The 15,189-nt window shown below is 41.3% G+C and overlaps 1 protein-coding gene across 4 annotated transcripts in view; it reads left to right on the top strand.

Moving 5' to 3' along the window:
• PPP1R12A (protein phosphatase 1 regulatory subunit 12A) overlaps positions 1-4,452 on the top strand; it is a 112,451-nt gene extending 107,999 nt beyond the window's left edge. For all 4 annotated transcript variants that reach the window (XM_064701996.1, XM_064701994.1, XM_064701993.1 and 1 more), the window contains one exon: positions 2,315-4,452. In XM_064701996.1, the coding sequence (XP_064558066.1) occupies positions 2,315-2,401 (87 nt within the window). In that variant the 3' untranslated portion in view covers positions 2,402-4,452. The remainder of the gene's footprint in view (positions 1-2,314) is intronic.
• The last annotated feature ends 10,737 nt before the right edge of the window (positions 4,453-15,189 follow it).

Raw genomic sequence — 15,189 nt, 5'->3', positions numbered from 1 at the left:
TGACCCCTAAACCATGCCCTGCGTGCCACATCTACACATCTTTTAAATGCTGTCAGGGATAGTGACTCCACCACTTCCCTGTGAGCAGTTTTTCTTGACAGCCATCTTGGTGAAGAAATTTTTCCTACTATGCAGTATAAACCTCTCCTAGTGCAACTCAATGCCATTTTATCTTGTCATATAACCCTTTTGTCTCTTACAAGTCTTCCCCTATGCTCTAGTAGACTCACAATAAAAGAGAATATTTCCTTAAGACCTATTCTACCTATTAATTGAATCAAGATTAAAATCCACCTACTGAGATTTGCAGATATATAATGGTACTGGATTATGTTAAAGCTCTAATTTTGAACAGTGGATTTTGTTAAAGTAGTTCACCAGAAAATCTACTTCTCTGTGGGTCTGTCTCTATGTAATTAACCATTGTGGGCTGCAGCTCCCTCGCTGCTCAGTAAGTTGAAAGAGAACTGTGTCATTCCTGGGTTTACTTTGAGGTTTCATTGGAATGTGCACACAATGCTACTCAAGGTACCTATTTAACCAGTACAGAACCAGACTCCCTTGATTCCCTGTGCATGGCTAGATGAGGGTTGTTGTGGTTTCACCCAGTACCTTTGGTATGAAATCTGTAGCAGAATGGAAAGGAGGAAGAAAAGCCTTTGGTTGGTTTGCCTGAACAAATGTCTGTTCCATTTTTTGCAGACACATGCATGTTGTCTGGATATGACCCCTATCTTGGACAACAGTTATTTTTTGCAGCTTAGACTTTAACAATAATGCTTAACAATTGCAAAAAGATCACTCATGTTGCCCAATTTCAAACATATTTACATAGTTTTTGAAAGTAATCAGCATTTTACAGCTCTTTTTGTTCAGAACACAGCTCTCACTTAGCTATAACGAAAGCTTCCCTGTGACTCTAAAGAGCTCAACTTCGGTGGCTTTCCCTTGGCTCATCCATAAAACAGAGTTGGAATCAAGGGTACCTGAATGATTTTTGACTACTCTAATTGTAGAAACCACCTTTTTTCTTCTTATCATCTCCTGTCAACTTCCTTTCACATACTTTGGTATTTGCGGGGAAATAAACTACAGGGAGATCGACAAGCTCAGTAGATTCACTTTGAAAGAGTCTGCAGTTCAGTGAAGTGAGTGTGGACAGGAAATGTAAAAATGAAACCTCTAGGGCACAGTTAACTGACCCTGCATTTTTAAACTTCCTAGTTCTTTCTATTCCATTATAATGTTCTGAATATAATGGGGTTGAAAGTATAATTTTGCTTAAATAAAATTAAAATAAATAGTGCCAAAAAATAATGAAGAAGAAGGTAACAGGTGTCAGGTAGGTTGGTAGCTGAACTTCCTGCATACTCTTGCACTTGAGGTTACTGAGTAACCACTGTGCAGGAATAGGTGTTACCTCCTGTGTGAAACTCCTGATAGAATCCATAGGTGTAATTTAGCTGTGAGTGTGATAGGTCATTTGTTATCAGTGTGTGAATGTAGAGACAGAGAACTGCCGAGATAATTTCTGGTTTCTCTGGAAGCTGAATTCTCCCAGTACCAACTTCTGTGCCCTGACTTGTCCTCCTTTCCTATCTGATCCTGTCCAACTCTCACCTCATTTGGCTTCTGCCTTGCAGCTTTTGTGCTTGTGTGTCACCTATCTCTTTTGGCAGCCATAACTTGCCGATCCCTAACCTGTCTGCCTGTGTGTAGCCTGGTGTTGCTGTGATCTGTTTCAGTGATCTGATCTTGTGTGAACTATGCTATTCAGGGACATGATCTCAAATTACAGGATGTGTGCTTCAACATGACTTTGGAAGTGGTTGGAGGATTAATGCTATGAGCTAACAAGCTGAATCACACTGTATCTGATCAGGATGAAATCATCCAAGGGCACAGTGGTAGAGATGCTTAGCCACAGCATGTTTTTTTGAAACTCTGCAAGTGCAGTATAGACAAGCCTCTTTAAATTGTTGGTAGTTAATTTCCCTCTGCCCCCCTTCCTCCCCCCTGGAATTTGAAGTATTTCATTACTTTCCTCATGCTACTATAAATGCTTTTGTCAGAGGCTGGTCATCTGCACCACTGAGTTTTAGTGCATCTAGTTGAAGCAAATGAAAACTTCTAATCTCTAACCCTTAAATGTATCATGCTAAAAGGGGAGATTTTTCTGAACTGCTGTTATGAAGTGTGAGAACTACCAAGATAATTAAGCTGAATAAAGATTTTTACTCACAGTCCTTGTCTAGTCTTGCTGCTTTTTCTTGGGGTGTAACAGCAAATAACCACCCTGTTTCATTTTTCATAGATGCTACCAGACCTGAAGGCAGACAACCAGAGGCTAAAAGATGAAAATGGGGCCTTGATCAGAGTTATAAGCAAACTTTCCAAATAAAAGGTTTACTACAGCAGCAAGTAATGGTATTGCACATCACTAATAACTCCAGTGGACCATGGTATGGCAGTCACTGGAAGTGTGGGAAGATCCTTCGGAGACTGTCATTTTCAGATATCCTGCCAAACACCCTCTTACCTGTGTGTTTTTTTGTATCAAGATCATTGTTTCTGTTAAAATGCAGCTGCTGAGAAGATAAAATGACTGAGAAATCTTGTTTACAGCCACAGCATAATAAGGAAAGTATTCAAGGCCAGATACGCCTCAGATATTTAACCAGTAAGCCTTAGTTGTACATAAACACTTTACATCAACAAAAGCTTTCAGCTCTCACAGACGACAGTTACTCAATAACATTTTTGTTGTGCCACAATTCCCATTTTTTTCCTATACTCAGTTTTTCTTTAAGATTTAAGTTTGGATTTTTTTCCCTTCTAATTTTTCGTGTACCAGATTTTCTTGTACAGTGTTTTCACAGCTTTACCATTTGCAGAGACCACACACCCTTTTAAATTACATAATTTGTGTAGCTAACTAGAATTGTGTTGTCCAACCACCTGGAACAGAGATGTTTGGTGGAACATTTGCTTTCACTGTTTGTGCAATATGCATTTACTTCCTATAAAAAATGCTTTAAAAGTCAGTTGAAACTAGAAATATTTTAAGAGTCCTGTTTTCTGCCTTTATTGGTCACTTTAAAAAAAAAAAGAAAAAAAAAGAAGTTTGTAGTGAAAGATGTTAGATCCTGTAATCGTCACATTCATTTGAGCAGGTACTGAGTGATGCTGTATATATAAATGTGTACTGGTTTGATTTTTCAGACCACCACGTGGCATGCTTGAATATATTTCCCTATTGCAAATGTCTGTTAATGCAAATTAGGCTATCCAGAATAGTGTGTTTAACAAAGTTCGTTAATTTTTATGGTATAAAGAATTTAGGCATTGTACATTGTATGGAGCCCTATCTTTACAAAAGGTCTAAACTATATAAAAACTTTATTATCTTTTTGTCCCATTTTTTTTCATTTGATAGTGTTCACCATAATAAAAAAATGCATAAATATAACTGCTTCACTACATTTCACATACCTATATTTATCTGAGTGCTGTCCAAAACTGTTGTGCTAGCCAAAGTAATGTACTAAATCATTTGAAAAGCATAACCCATTACACTCACAATAATGTTTATATGCACTGTTGTTGCCATGTGAGAAGGCATCCAATTTGATAACACCGTGTCAGACCATTTTATACATTTCAGTGGCCTTTAAAAACAAAAAAGTACTTAAGTGAAGATCGTTTTTGTTAGGAACAGCTTTTATATTTTCACTAAACCATTCAAAATATGACATCCTATTGGCACATAGTTTATTGCCTAAAACCACTGAACAGATCAGCCATTAAAACAAATTGTACATTGTAAAGCTTGTAGTAGCTATTGTATTATGGATTATATTGTATACTATATTAAATGTGAATTTGTACCCCTTCATTTAAAAAGGTTGTGTCCTACTGCCTACTTGGGGGGGAGGGAGGGTTAGCTTTACAGGGGTGGGATATGTTTTGGTAAGGAAGACATGATGTCCTCTCTCTGTTGATTGGTTTTTTGAAGATGTAAGGTTATGCTCTTACTACCAAGCTCAGGATTTTTGATTTTAAAGGTACACGGATAGTTTGAGATATCTTATTGTAATTGATCTGTATGAGAGGTGGGTCTGAACCATAGGGACTTCCATTGTCTTATGCTAACATAAAGAATTGAATGGCTGCAACATATTGAGTTCTGTTACAAGACAGTTAGGCATATTCTGGATTATATTTGGTAAAGTTTGGGTGCCTGTGAATGATTAAATACGTGTTTCTAATATTTTAGTGTTTTATATTTAGGTTATTTATTCTTTATATCTAAAAAATGAATGGCTACTGTGCTATATTGATTTTATTGGTAGTACTGAGCAGACCTTGTATCTGCATGAAACTAGTTGCAAAACCCACTATTTTGGAAAAAAAATGTATTTTGACATATACAAATAAACTGAATACAAAATATTTTAAATGTGTGAAAGTTTTACTGATAAGACATTGAAATTTGTTATGAATTTAAACCATGTTATAAGTTTGCTATTTAAATTCTTTGGTGGGCATTTTTCATTCATTGCGTTACTTGGATGCAAGGTTCAAGTACCTTTCAAAGATTGTAATCAGATTGTGATTATTTGCACATCATTGTACATGCACATCTGTAAATGCAACAGTAAAAATGCCATATTTATGCAATCTGTAACAACTTGGACAAATGTTTATATATTTTACATAAACCTGTCTGTGTGCAGAATCTGAGAACCATTTTTTATGTGATATTAACCTAATCTCACAAAGCAATTGCTAAACTTGTGTCATTGTCTTATTGATCCTGATTGTGCTCAATCCTCAGAAAATCCAGCTACAACAGAGAGAAAAATGGGTCACGGAAAACTATTTTTTTTATTTAGGAGACTGTTTGCATTTAAGAAGCATATTATTGCTGTCTGGTGATCCTGACAAGCTTCCTTAAATGATTAATGCCTTAAATGGTAATTCAGACCAGCAACTTAGATTTTCAGGGGACTTGTCACAGTATGGAGAGGGATCTCTGTGTCCAGAATTAATGTCAAACACAGAGGCATGGAAGTAGCTGATGTGGAGAGTGAAGAGGCAAAGGGCCTGCCCAGAACCAGCTCCAACCATGGAGGGAGCCATAACCTGGGGAGGAGGAATGAGTGCAGGACACTTGAGTGGGAGGAGTGCAGGAAGCATGGCTGCATAAGGACTGCCTGACCTTTATGGCTCCAAACAATAGCAGTTATCTAGAAGAAAAAACACAGGAGCTGGAATTCCATTTCTTGTCCTCGTTGTCTCCCTTGTAAACAATTTCCCCTCTGAGCCTTCCTAATTCCTACTTCGTACTGTTTTACTGCTGTTTCCTGGCCAGATCCCCAAAAGCACAGTTACAGTTCATAGCATGCAGGTCAATGCATTTGTTTACTCAGCACCAAGTACAAAATGTCAATCTCAGGATTCACTCATTTAGAAATACTGTCCTAGCTAAACTTGGATTGTGCTCACATGAACATTGAACTGGTGATAATCTTACCTGTCCAGTATTCCTAGCCACTGTTCATCTGCTGCCATAAGAGCAATTGGGTTGCTATACAAGGGTCCTCTCATTTCTGTTTTAGGAAGAGTAGTTACTTATGTATGTTTTAGACAAGGAAAAAGACATGCTTTTGGGTTTCTGAAGATACCTGCCTTAAGAGATGTGTGCTGAGGGAGAAATTTTAATTATTTCACCTCTATCAGACACAAATGGACTCCATGTCAGAAAACTCCTACCCCTGTTAGCTGGCATAACCGTGAGGTTTATAGTCAAGAGTGATGATATAATGCCAAAATATTTTGGTAGAAAGGAAATTACACCAAAAAAAGGGCAGGGAGTGAGTAAAAAGTATGCTATGATGTCAGACTAGGAAAGGCAGGACCATGTCTGAAAATGAATGGTTTGCATGGTGACATTAGAACAGAACTGGCCGCAAGTCAAGAGTTCAAGGCCAGGCTCCATCTCATCCAAACTCCTGAACAGAGGAATGTCCAGTGCAGCCAATAGTATGAGTTATGGCTCACTGCTGGCTCATAATACTGTTCAAGGGAGGTATTAATTTATTTCTAAATTGAGTATGAAATCATCATTACATTGACTTGATCTGGTGATCCTGGAAGTGTCTTGACTTCCCGCAGCTGGCACTTTACTGTTCTTTTTTGATCACCTTGAGGTATTACTCATCTCAGTAGCACACCAGCTCCTCAAGAAAGGAACCTGCACCCTTTTGTCTCTGCCCTGTTGCTCGTGGTCTTGTGACAGAAGTGTAAATGGAGGCGGCCAAATCTGCCATGCTGAAATGTGCTGCAGCTGTGGATCTTGGGAAGCTCCAGGCTGGGCCTTCCTAGAAAGAAGAGTGGGCAAGGGCTCTTGGCAGCTGAGACCTCAAGCCTGTGCGGTACGGGAAGTGTAAGCAACTCGTTTTTAGTTACACTCGAAGTCACTCTTCACCTTTTAGTGGTAGCTTCAGTTTCCCTAACTTGACACGGTACAGTGTGGCCAGTAGTTGATGACGGTGCTTTAATTGTGCAGCTGGGGGATTAATAATGTTTTATAGATGAAATTTATTGGTAGTTACAATCCAGAGGACTGTTAAAGCAAAGCATGACACAAATTCACTACACAATACACATTTTAAAAACCCAACAAAACAAACCACAGCCATTACAAAGTTTTTGGGGGAGGGTACTTTGAAAGAGACAGAAGAAACACGTCAGTGCATTGTAAGGGGTTGCTTTCCCACTTGCTCTAAAGGTTCTTTTGAACAGTTCTGTTGCAGCTCTGCTGGTCACCTCTGCGAAATTACAGTTTTTTCCCACATAGGGGGAAAGAGCATTTCTTCTGTTCCCTTTCTGCTAGGGAACAGAAGAAATGCTCTTAAGTTTTTCACAAGAAGCTCTTGCTATTCATGGTTATGTACACACTGTTACATTTAGCTGTGGTGATTCAGCTTCCTTAAGTTCTTAAATCAAAGCCACATGAGTGAAAAAATGCTGGCAACCGGAGTTACTTGCTTTACATTTGTTTTGATTGCAGGAACAGCAGTGGAGCTGGTTAGAGACTAGTAGCAAATAACATTTTGCTCGGCCTCAATGTAGATGTAAAATAAGACTAGAACGTACGTGACAGGTGCCTGCAGGTTCCTGCAATGAAGACAGAATTAAAAAGCAAAACAAAACCTCCCAAACTCACAATTAATTGCTCACTTTAAAGGGAGACCTGCTGCCATACTGATGAGGTAATCGGCTATTCCTGCTTGTGTCAGCACCTCCCCATTTTGTATCACTGATTAGATAGGAAAAGTATGTAGCCTTTAGAGAAAGGAGGAACTGTTCAGTTCTTTCATCTGAAAACATCACCTGTTGGATGTCTAATGTTTCTCATCTGGCCCAGGGACAATTACAGCAGGGACAAAAGCCCCACATTCCAACTCTAATTATTTCGCCCTTCTTGCTTGGGTTCTACATGTCTGTTTTGCAAATCTATTCAAGCTTAGCAGGAATAGTTAGCCAAGACCGTGCGATTCATCTTCTGGTGTGGTCTCTTCCCTTTGCTTTATTTGCTGGAGAAGAAACTAAAAAAACACAATCAAGTATGGTGGATGATGGGAAACAAGCTATTTATTTATTTGGTACCATCTTCCTGTGCTCCCCCCATTGCTCTACAGAGTCCTTGGAGCAGAGACTCACTGGGCTGAATTGCTCTTTGAGCAAAGCACTGCCTGGGGTGGGACCCCAGAAGGGCTGGCTGCTGCGCCTCCCCCTGCATTCATCTCTCCCCAGACAGAAAACAGTCCTTGCCCTTGTTTGTGGCTGCTCGGATACACGTTTAAATGATGTCTCTAATTCCGCAAAAGATAGACCTGCTCTGAGGGAATTGTTACATTGCAGCTAAAATGAAGCTTCTGCTCCCTGTATGTAGTTACTTGGGCCTATACCCCAAGTCTGACAAAAACCTGAGTTTTTACATCAGCTGGTACAAACCACACATTTATGCAAAACTACACAACATACACATCTTGCCACACAGTCTAGTCACTGCCCAGAAAGATTTAATGAAAAGGTTTGTTTAAAAATAAAAATCCACATTTACATCAACTGCAGATAGTGGGGGTGATTCTTCAGCTGTTAGCAGCTCAGCTCTAATTTCAGCTGTATGAAAAGCACCAAATTAGCCTAAGTTCTTTCCTCCCACTTAACCCATGGCTATTTGCGATGCATTATGTTAAGTAATTGCCCAGTAGTGCAGCCACAGCCACTCTGCGCTTTATGAAAATAAGAGAGCTTTCACTACAGGATTCTATGATGCTTCTTTATGTGCATTAAAAAGGCACAACTCAGAAGTATAAGGGGGAAGGAGCAGAAACGATACTCCTGGGGCGCTAATATTACTTTACCAGTTTCTGCCTAGCAATAATGACCCCGAGATGAGTTTCAGCCCGGGAGGAGCTCCGAGCGCGGCAGGGCCGCTGGGGCCGGCGTAGCCGGGAGGTGGCACCAGACGGCTTCGCTTCCCCCGGGCTGCTCCGGGGCACCCTCGGCGCTCCCTGGGGCCCCTCCCGGCTCCCTCGGGGCTCCCGCGGGACAGCGGCCGCCGTGCCGGGCAGCTGTGGCCCCGCAGCGGGGCTCGGGCAGAGCCTGAGCCCGCTCCCCGTCGGTCTGGGAGCGCAGCACGGCTTCTGCACCTGTCCCTCCCGCTTTGCCCTCGACACCCGTGCGTAGGAATGGCTCAAACGACAGCGCCTGGAGGAAACTCTGCCTCTGATGTAAACTGAGTCTGGTCTAGTATGACCGATGAAGCGTGGCAGAGAGCCGTAATCTCAAATTCATCGATACCAGGAACGCACTAGGTTAGGCAAGGACTTCTTTTAAATATCTTATACTGAAAGCCTGCGAAAGGAGCTTGACACCCTGGGAACGGCAAAGTGCGCTTGGCTCGGCCGGTGAGCTGAAATCCATCCCTCGGGAGGCAGAAGCTGTAACCCAAGGAGGGCTGGCCAGTGGGTCTGGCGGGAGGGATCCGTGTGAGCGCGGGCAGGCGCCCCTGCACAGTGAGCGCTCCTGTAGCGAGTGGAGAGACAGGCTGGGAATGGACACCGGGCACCACGGGACAGCTCTGCTACAGAGAAGAGGGACAGCAAAAAAAGTAATCCTCCATATCAAAAGCTGTCAAATCAGCGGTTCATAGCAGCACTGCACTTGGCTGAAATGCCGAAACACTGGTTAACTCCTTCTTGCTCAGCCCCCTCTGAGTATCATCTGTGTGCTGCTTGGCTGTGTGACCAGAGAGCTCTGTACGCTGTGAGGTCCTTGTAGTTCTTCTCCCTTCAGCCCCTTCTCTGGTGCAGCACACCGTGGGCACTTGCATCTTTCTGACCTCCTCAGCCTTTTCTCCTCAGTTCTGCATGGATGGGGTTCTGCCCTATTTCCAAGTCACCATCTAAAATTATTTTCTGTGCAAGAGAGGGCTTTGAAGTCTAATTACATTCCCTGTTATCCCTGGAGATAGCCATAAAAGACCCCTGAAGTCACTTCCCCCGGGACTTTGAGCACTGTCTAAATTTCCCTTTGTATGGGGAGTGGCACTCAGGATTGCTACATGCAGGCACTGAGTGCAAGAACTCCTTCATATTTTACCAACAAGTCACTACAAGCATACCGACATGCCACAGCTGCTGCAAAGAGCAGCCTCTCCTCCATGTCCTCACCTCAGCTGTCAGTTTTCTCAGTTGCTCCTGAGTGCCACCCCGACCATGGAAACTCCCCTTTGGACATTTAGATCCCAGCACCTTCATTCAGTCCTTGTTGTACTTGCTGCCTATTTGTGGCCCCTCAGCCACCTCCCATCCTCCTGCTTGCTTTATGCACTTTCTGCTCATTTGCCACTTCTTTCTCCTGTTTGTCTCCCCTGCAGACCTCATCACTGGTTACACCTTCCAGAGCTCATTGCTCCCCAGTTCTGTCTTCAGCTGAATTTTCTGCTGTCCACAATTCCTCATTCCACAAGTGCAGCAGCCCCAACACTGCACGCTCTCCCTCAGCTTCTGTTCCTCACCTTCCACTCCCCTTTCCTCACACTGCCTTATCCTGAGCTTCTTAGATCCCTAATGGTTTCAAAGACCCCATTAATCTTTTCCTGACCACTGGATCTTTTTTTTTTCCCACTGATAATCTAATCTTTGCCCAGCAGGAATGTCTCTACCCAACCAATGAGTTCCCACCTACCCTTGGTTATCTGTAATGCAAGGGGGTGGTTTTACCATAAACTAAGCCCACTCCTAAAAGTCACCTGTTCCCACTCAATCCTGTTATTCCCTCCTCAGGAATCAGCACTATTTTTCATAGGCTCCATACCTCAAAACAGTTTCCAGAGTGAAAGGTCTTACATTTCTCTCTTATTTTCAACCCATCAAGGTGTTTGCAGGCATAATTCACTATTTCCTAGTTTTCCTTCATCTCATTTTGAGTGTCTTACAATGAAGCAAACCCATAAGGGGATGCCTGTTGGGTCGTAATGCTAGGCAATAAATAAATTGAGCATTGGCTGTGGGTTTGCTAAAGCATGCAGCTTGTCTTCTCTCAAGAAACTTTTGAACATAAAACTTCTTTTTAATATGTACTTAAAGCTTGTCATCTTGAAACAGCAAATCCTGTATTATGAGCAAATCACAACATTTGTTTTTACGCACATCCACATTTGTTTATATAAAATCATTACAGTGGCACATATATTTTGTTCCAATTTTCACAGTCTCAAACTTTTATCCTAAATGTTTATAGCATGGCCATGTAGCATTGAAATAAAAATTGTAATATAAAATATCAACAAAATGTTAACAATAGGATGCATATTTTATTTATGTTCTTTAAGCTATTTGCTTCCTTTGTAGTCTGGTTTCATACACAGTCACTCTGAACTCTTCCAAGTGCTTCCCCCTCCTCTGCTTACACTCACTGACACGTCACTGCCACTGATTGATTGTTGTTTGTGTTTGCTTTGGATACTTCCAGATGATCGCTACTAATAACTAGTACTAAATTCCTGAAATATCTGCCTGATTCTTTTTCCAAGGCAACTTCATTGTGGTCTCATATGAAGCACAGTAGGCCCTAGAAATATTGTGCTGCAGGAGAAAAATAATCTCCAAACGAAGGGATAGCTCAAACAAAGCATTGTAAAAAGCCATCACACTAAATTCTGCATGCATCATCTACTGCATTTCAGCAAAGGCCAAGCTTCTTAGTCAGCTCTCTGAGGAGATCCCTCAGCCTTAACTATGATTCTTTTGGGGCATAGTTTTGTGCTCACTGCACTTTGCTACTGCGTGCAACTCATCACCTGAACGAGGTTAGATCAAAAGGATGAGGTATAATCAAGTTCAATCAAGAAGTAGACAGTGACAATCAACAGGCCTAATTAATTTTTACTGTAAATTTGTATTGGTTTGTCAAAAAATCAAAATAGTTCTTGAGAGTTAGAGTGTTGTTAATTAAAAAACAAAAAAACCCCAAACCGCAGTACAACAGCCCTGAAGGATTATGAATTGTAACCAGTACCAACAAGACACAGACTGACAGTGAGCCAGGAACCACTGGATTTGGTTTCTAATTATTCATTTGTCTGCTTACATTTGGAGATACAGAAAGACAGGAACAGAATTCTCTTTGGTTCAGACCAAAAATCTGCTTAACAATGTTTTAAACTTATGAGCTAGCTGCATAGAGGTCACAGAAGTACCTTGAGTTGGAAGGGACCCCCAGGATCATTGCATCCAACTCCCTGTTTCTGCAGAACTACCTAAAACTAAAGCAGGCATATGGTCAGAGGGTGCTGTCTTTAAAAAGAATTAGTAGACTCCATAGGTGCTGGAAACATCATAAAAAGGAGCAAAGGTGGTGTTACTCAGATAAGGCTATCTTATAAGGTAGCTTACACCTATGGTATTATTTCTGTCACATGGAGAGGTACAGTCAGCTCTTTACCACCAAGGTGATGGACAATATCTTACATGGCACAGCAGTGGGGTAAACTGGCAGCCTCTCCACTAATGAAGATGGTGGCAGGCCAGCTGCACATTTAGGGTATTCCTAATAACTCAGGACTCTAGAGGACAATGTGGCACAAAGACAGGCCCTAGAAAATACCCAAGGCTGGCTTATATCCTTTAAGACTAGAGAGCTCTCTCTTCTGAAGGAATACAAAGAGAGCAAAGCATCTCTGTTTGTTCCCAAAAGGGCAAGTCTGGAGCTAGACTAATAAAGCAGCAAATGGCTAAATGCAATGGCTCTGTGTTATGCTCCCTGGTATTCTTATGGCAAGGAAGCACAGGCATTCTGAAGGAGCATTTTGGTTCAACAGACTCTGTGCTGCTCAACTATCTCCAGGTGGTATTGTGCATTGAAAAACCTGTCCCAACACAAGTCACTTTATGTCTACCTACACTGAATTCCATCTGCTACTTTATCACTGCCATTCACTTTGTCAATTTGTTGTTTTTCACTTTCTCAATTTGTTGTGTTTCTTTCCAATTCTTTGATTTTGATGGATCTGTCATAGTGAAGAGCTCTGCTGCATGATGCTCCCTAGGCTCCTTCATAGTAGGGAAAAGCTTTTTTAAAAAGTGCTCCTTTTGTATGGTGATCGTATTCTGGCCCTACTGATCTGCCATCGGGGGAATTGCCTTTGGCAAACTGGTCCCCAGTCACACTTACAGGCTGCCTTACAGCATCCATCTTTTCCCCTCCTTTCCCAAGCACTGTGAGGCTCATGAGCTTTTTCTCTACCTCCTCATACCTCACTGTTTAACATTTTGACTCTGTGTCTGTTTTTCCCTGTTCCTTAACAAGTTGCTCTAGGGCATACTCACCTGGTTCACGGCTCAAATCTGACCCTCCCAGTACCTGTTTGGATGAAAAAAAGAGGTACCAGAGTTGGTCAATAAACTCTGTCAAAACCATGCTGGCTGAACCTCACCACAAGTAGCAAGACAAACAAGTGACTGCTCCATACCCTCCTGGTGCAGGACATGAGCAGCAGCAACAGAATTCTGTCAGAGTCAGACTGGGAACTGTGGCAGAAAACATTCTCATCACACTTTTGAAGTCTTCTGCACAGACACTGAATCCATTCCCATCCCCACTGTCATTGTCATCCAACAACTGCCAGCTGGAGACAGATGGCAATCTCTGCATTAATTTTTCATACTGTAAGATGAAATACTTAAAAAAAAAATCAAGCAAACTTCTGATAGTTTGGGTTTTTTTGCCTTTTGACACTGCATCCTTCCATCAGACAGATGAATAAACTTTGCTGCAAGAAACAATCCTAGTTTGTCTGTGAAACCAAACTAGTTCAAAGAAACTATATAGCTTTTTTGGTCAAATGATAGCAGAGTTCAAGACTGGTAAAACACATACAGAAACAAGACTAGAGGATGCACTCTGGGACTGATCTTGAATGCGGATGCCTCCTGATAAGTCCAGCTATTACACAAAGCTCTGTTTTATTTACACACACTCTTTTATTTAAAGATTTCAAATCAGACCCTACCACTTAAAGGGTTTAAGCATCCACCTCAGTAGCACAGCAAACAGGATAAAACTGGCATTTCATTAAAAGCAGGCTTGTCAGATTTGTACAAGTTTGCAGACACAAACTGTAAGAAAGCAATCCATTTAAACCACTCACTACAGCAACTAGAACATAATGTGTTGTTAGAACCTTAGAGAGGAAAACCTAGCCAGAAGGTTAGCACTATGGCCCCAATCTGTAGTGAGGGGGAAAAAGAATGATTTAATCAATTTCTGCAAGAAAAGTTGAGGAAATGGAGAATCCCTGAGGATAGGCTAAGCCTCTCAGAACAGTGTGCATAGCTCAGAGGTAGCAGAAGGTGGCATTAAATTGAAAGGGATAGCAGCTCACATGCCTTCAGACAAAAACACCCAAGACCATTAGCAATAAAAGTTTGAAAAAGAGGAGTATATGCTTGAGGACTATTTTACTTTCAGGTGGGATTTGACATTAGAAATGTCATGGAACATATGCAGGGAATTTACAGGAAGATTAGACAGAAGTTACAGCCAGAGATTTAATGTGAAAATTTGAAAGAGGTTTTTGAAATTTTATGGATAAAAAGATGTTGCTACAAAAAGAGGGCTGTAAGATTTCAGAGTCACGGCCATTTTAAGCAACAGCATTTCTGGACAGATAGTGCAGAAATAAGCAGGTAGATGTGTTAGTTAGGGTACAGTGAGTGAGGGTTATCCAGCCAGTAAAATTGAAAGCAACAGAGAGGGAAAGTTTAGTGGAACAGCACCAGAGCAGGCTAAAAAATAACAATTACATGCTTAATAAGGCGTGAGCAATAAAGCAGGTAGAGCAAGTGTGTGACTGTAAAAGTTTGGACTGGGAGAAGAAAGATGAAGAATGCTGAGTGAATGAAGTTCAAAGGGGATCCAGTATGGGAAGCAGTAGACAGGTGCACTAAGTGGAAGAGTTTCATGGAAATTCAGGTAACAGGAGAGGCACAGTAAAGTCTGGAGCAGAAGGAAGAGTGTGTTTGAGAATCAGGCAGGTGAACACAGTAAACTCAACAGAGACTTTGGGGAGAGATGCTGAGGAGGGTGAGATGGAGGGAATGTTTCACTGCAGAACAAGAGTGTATATAACAAATGTTTTCCAAGCTCAGAGCATGATGGTAACAAGTAAACAGACATTGGGAAGGAATTTGGATGTTATCCTTAATTTTCTCAGCCATTAATATGCTATTATGCTCTCTATTTTATTTTCCAGCCCTTGAAAATTGCCACTTCAGAAAAGATTATGGCTCAGATAAACCTGAACTCAGAATGTTAACAAGGTTGGATAATTTGGTTTAATCCCTAGAAGAAATTATGAAAATCTCAAGCAGTTTGCAACCCTTTACAAAGAAGGCAGCTTTGAAGTGCCCAACCCCAAAAGGCAATTCATTTCCTTGTGATGTTAAGAATGAATCATGGGTTTTACTCTAAATTAAAAAATGAAGTATTTTTTTCCATGGCAAAGGAGACCAAGATCATCCTACCCAATCCTGGTGGTAATTTTACCTCTAGGGAAGAATCTCATTCCAGAATATATAAAAACCAATATCTTAAGGCTTAAGGACCCTTATC

The sequence above is a fragment of the Zonotrichia leucophrys genome, chromosome 1A (assembly GCF_028769735.1).
Source record: "Zonotrichia leucophrys gambelii isolate GWCS_2022_RI chromosome 1A, RI_Zleu_2.0, whole genome shotgun sequence".
NCBI classification, from domain to species: domain Eukaryota; kingdom Metazoa; phylum Chordata; class Aves; order Passeriformes; family Passerellidae; genus Zonotrichia; species Zonotrichia leucophrys.
The sequence above is the reverse complement of the archived record's forward strand: the minus strand, read 5'-3'. Positions and strand labels throughout refer to the sequence as shown.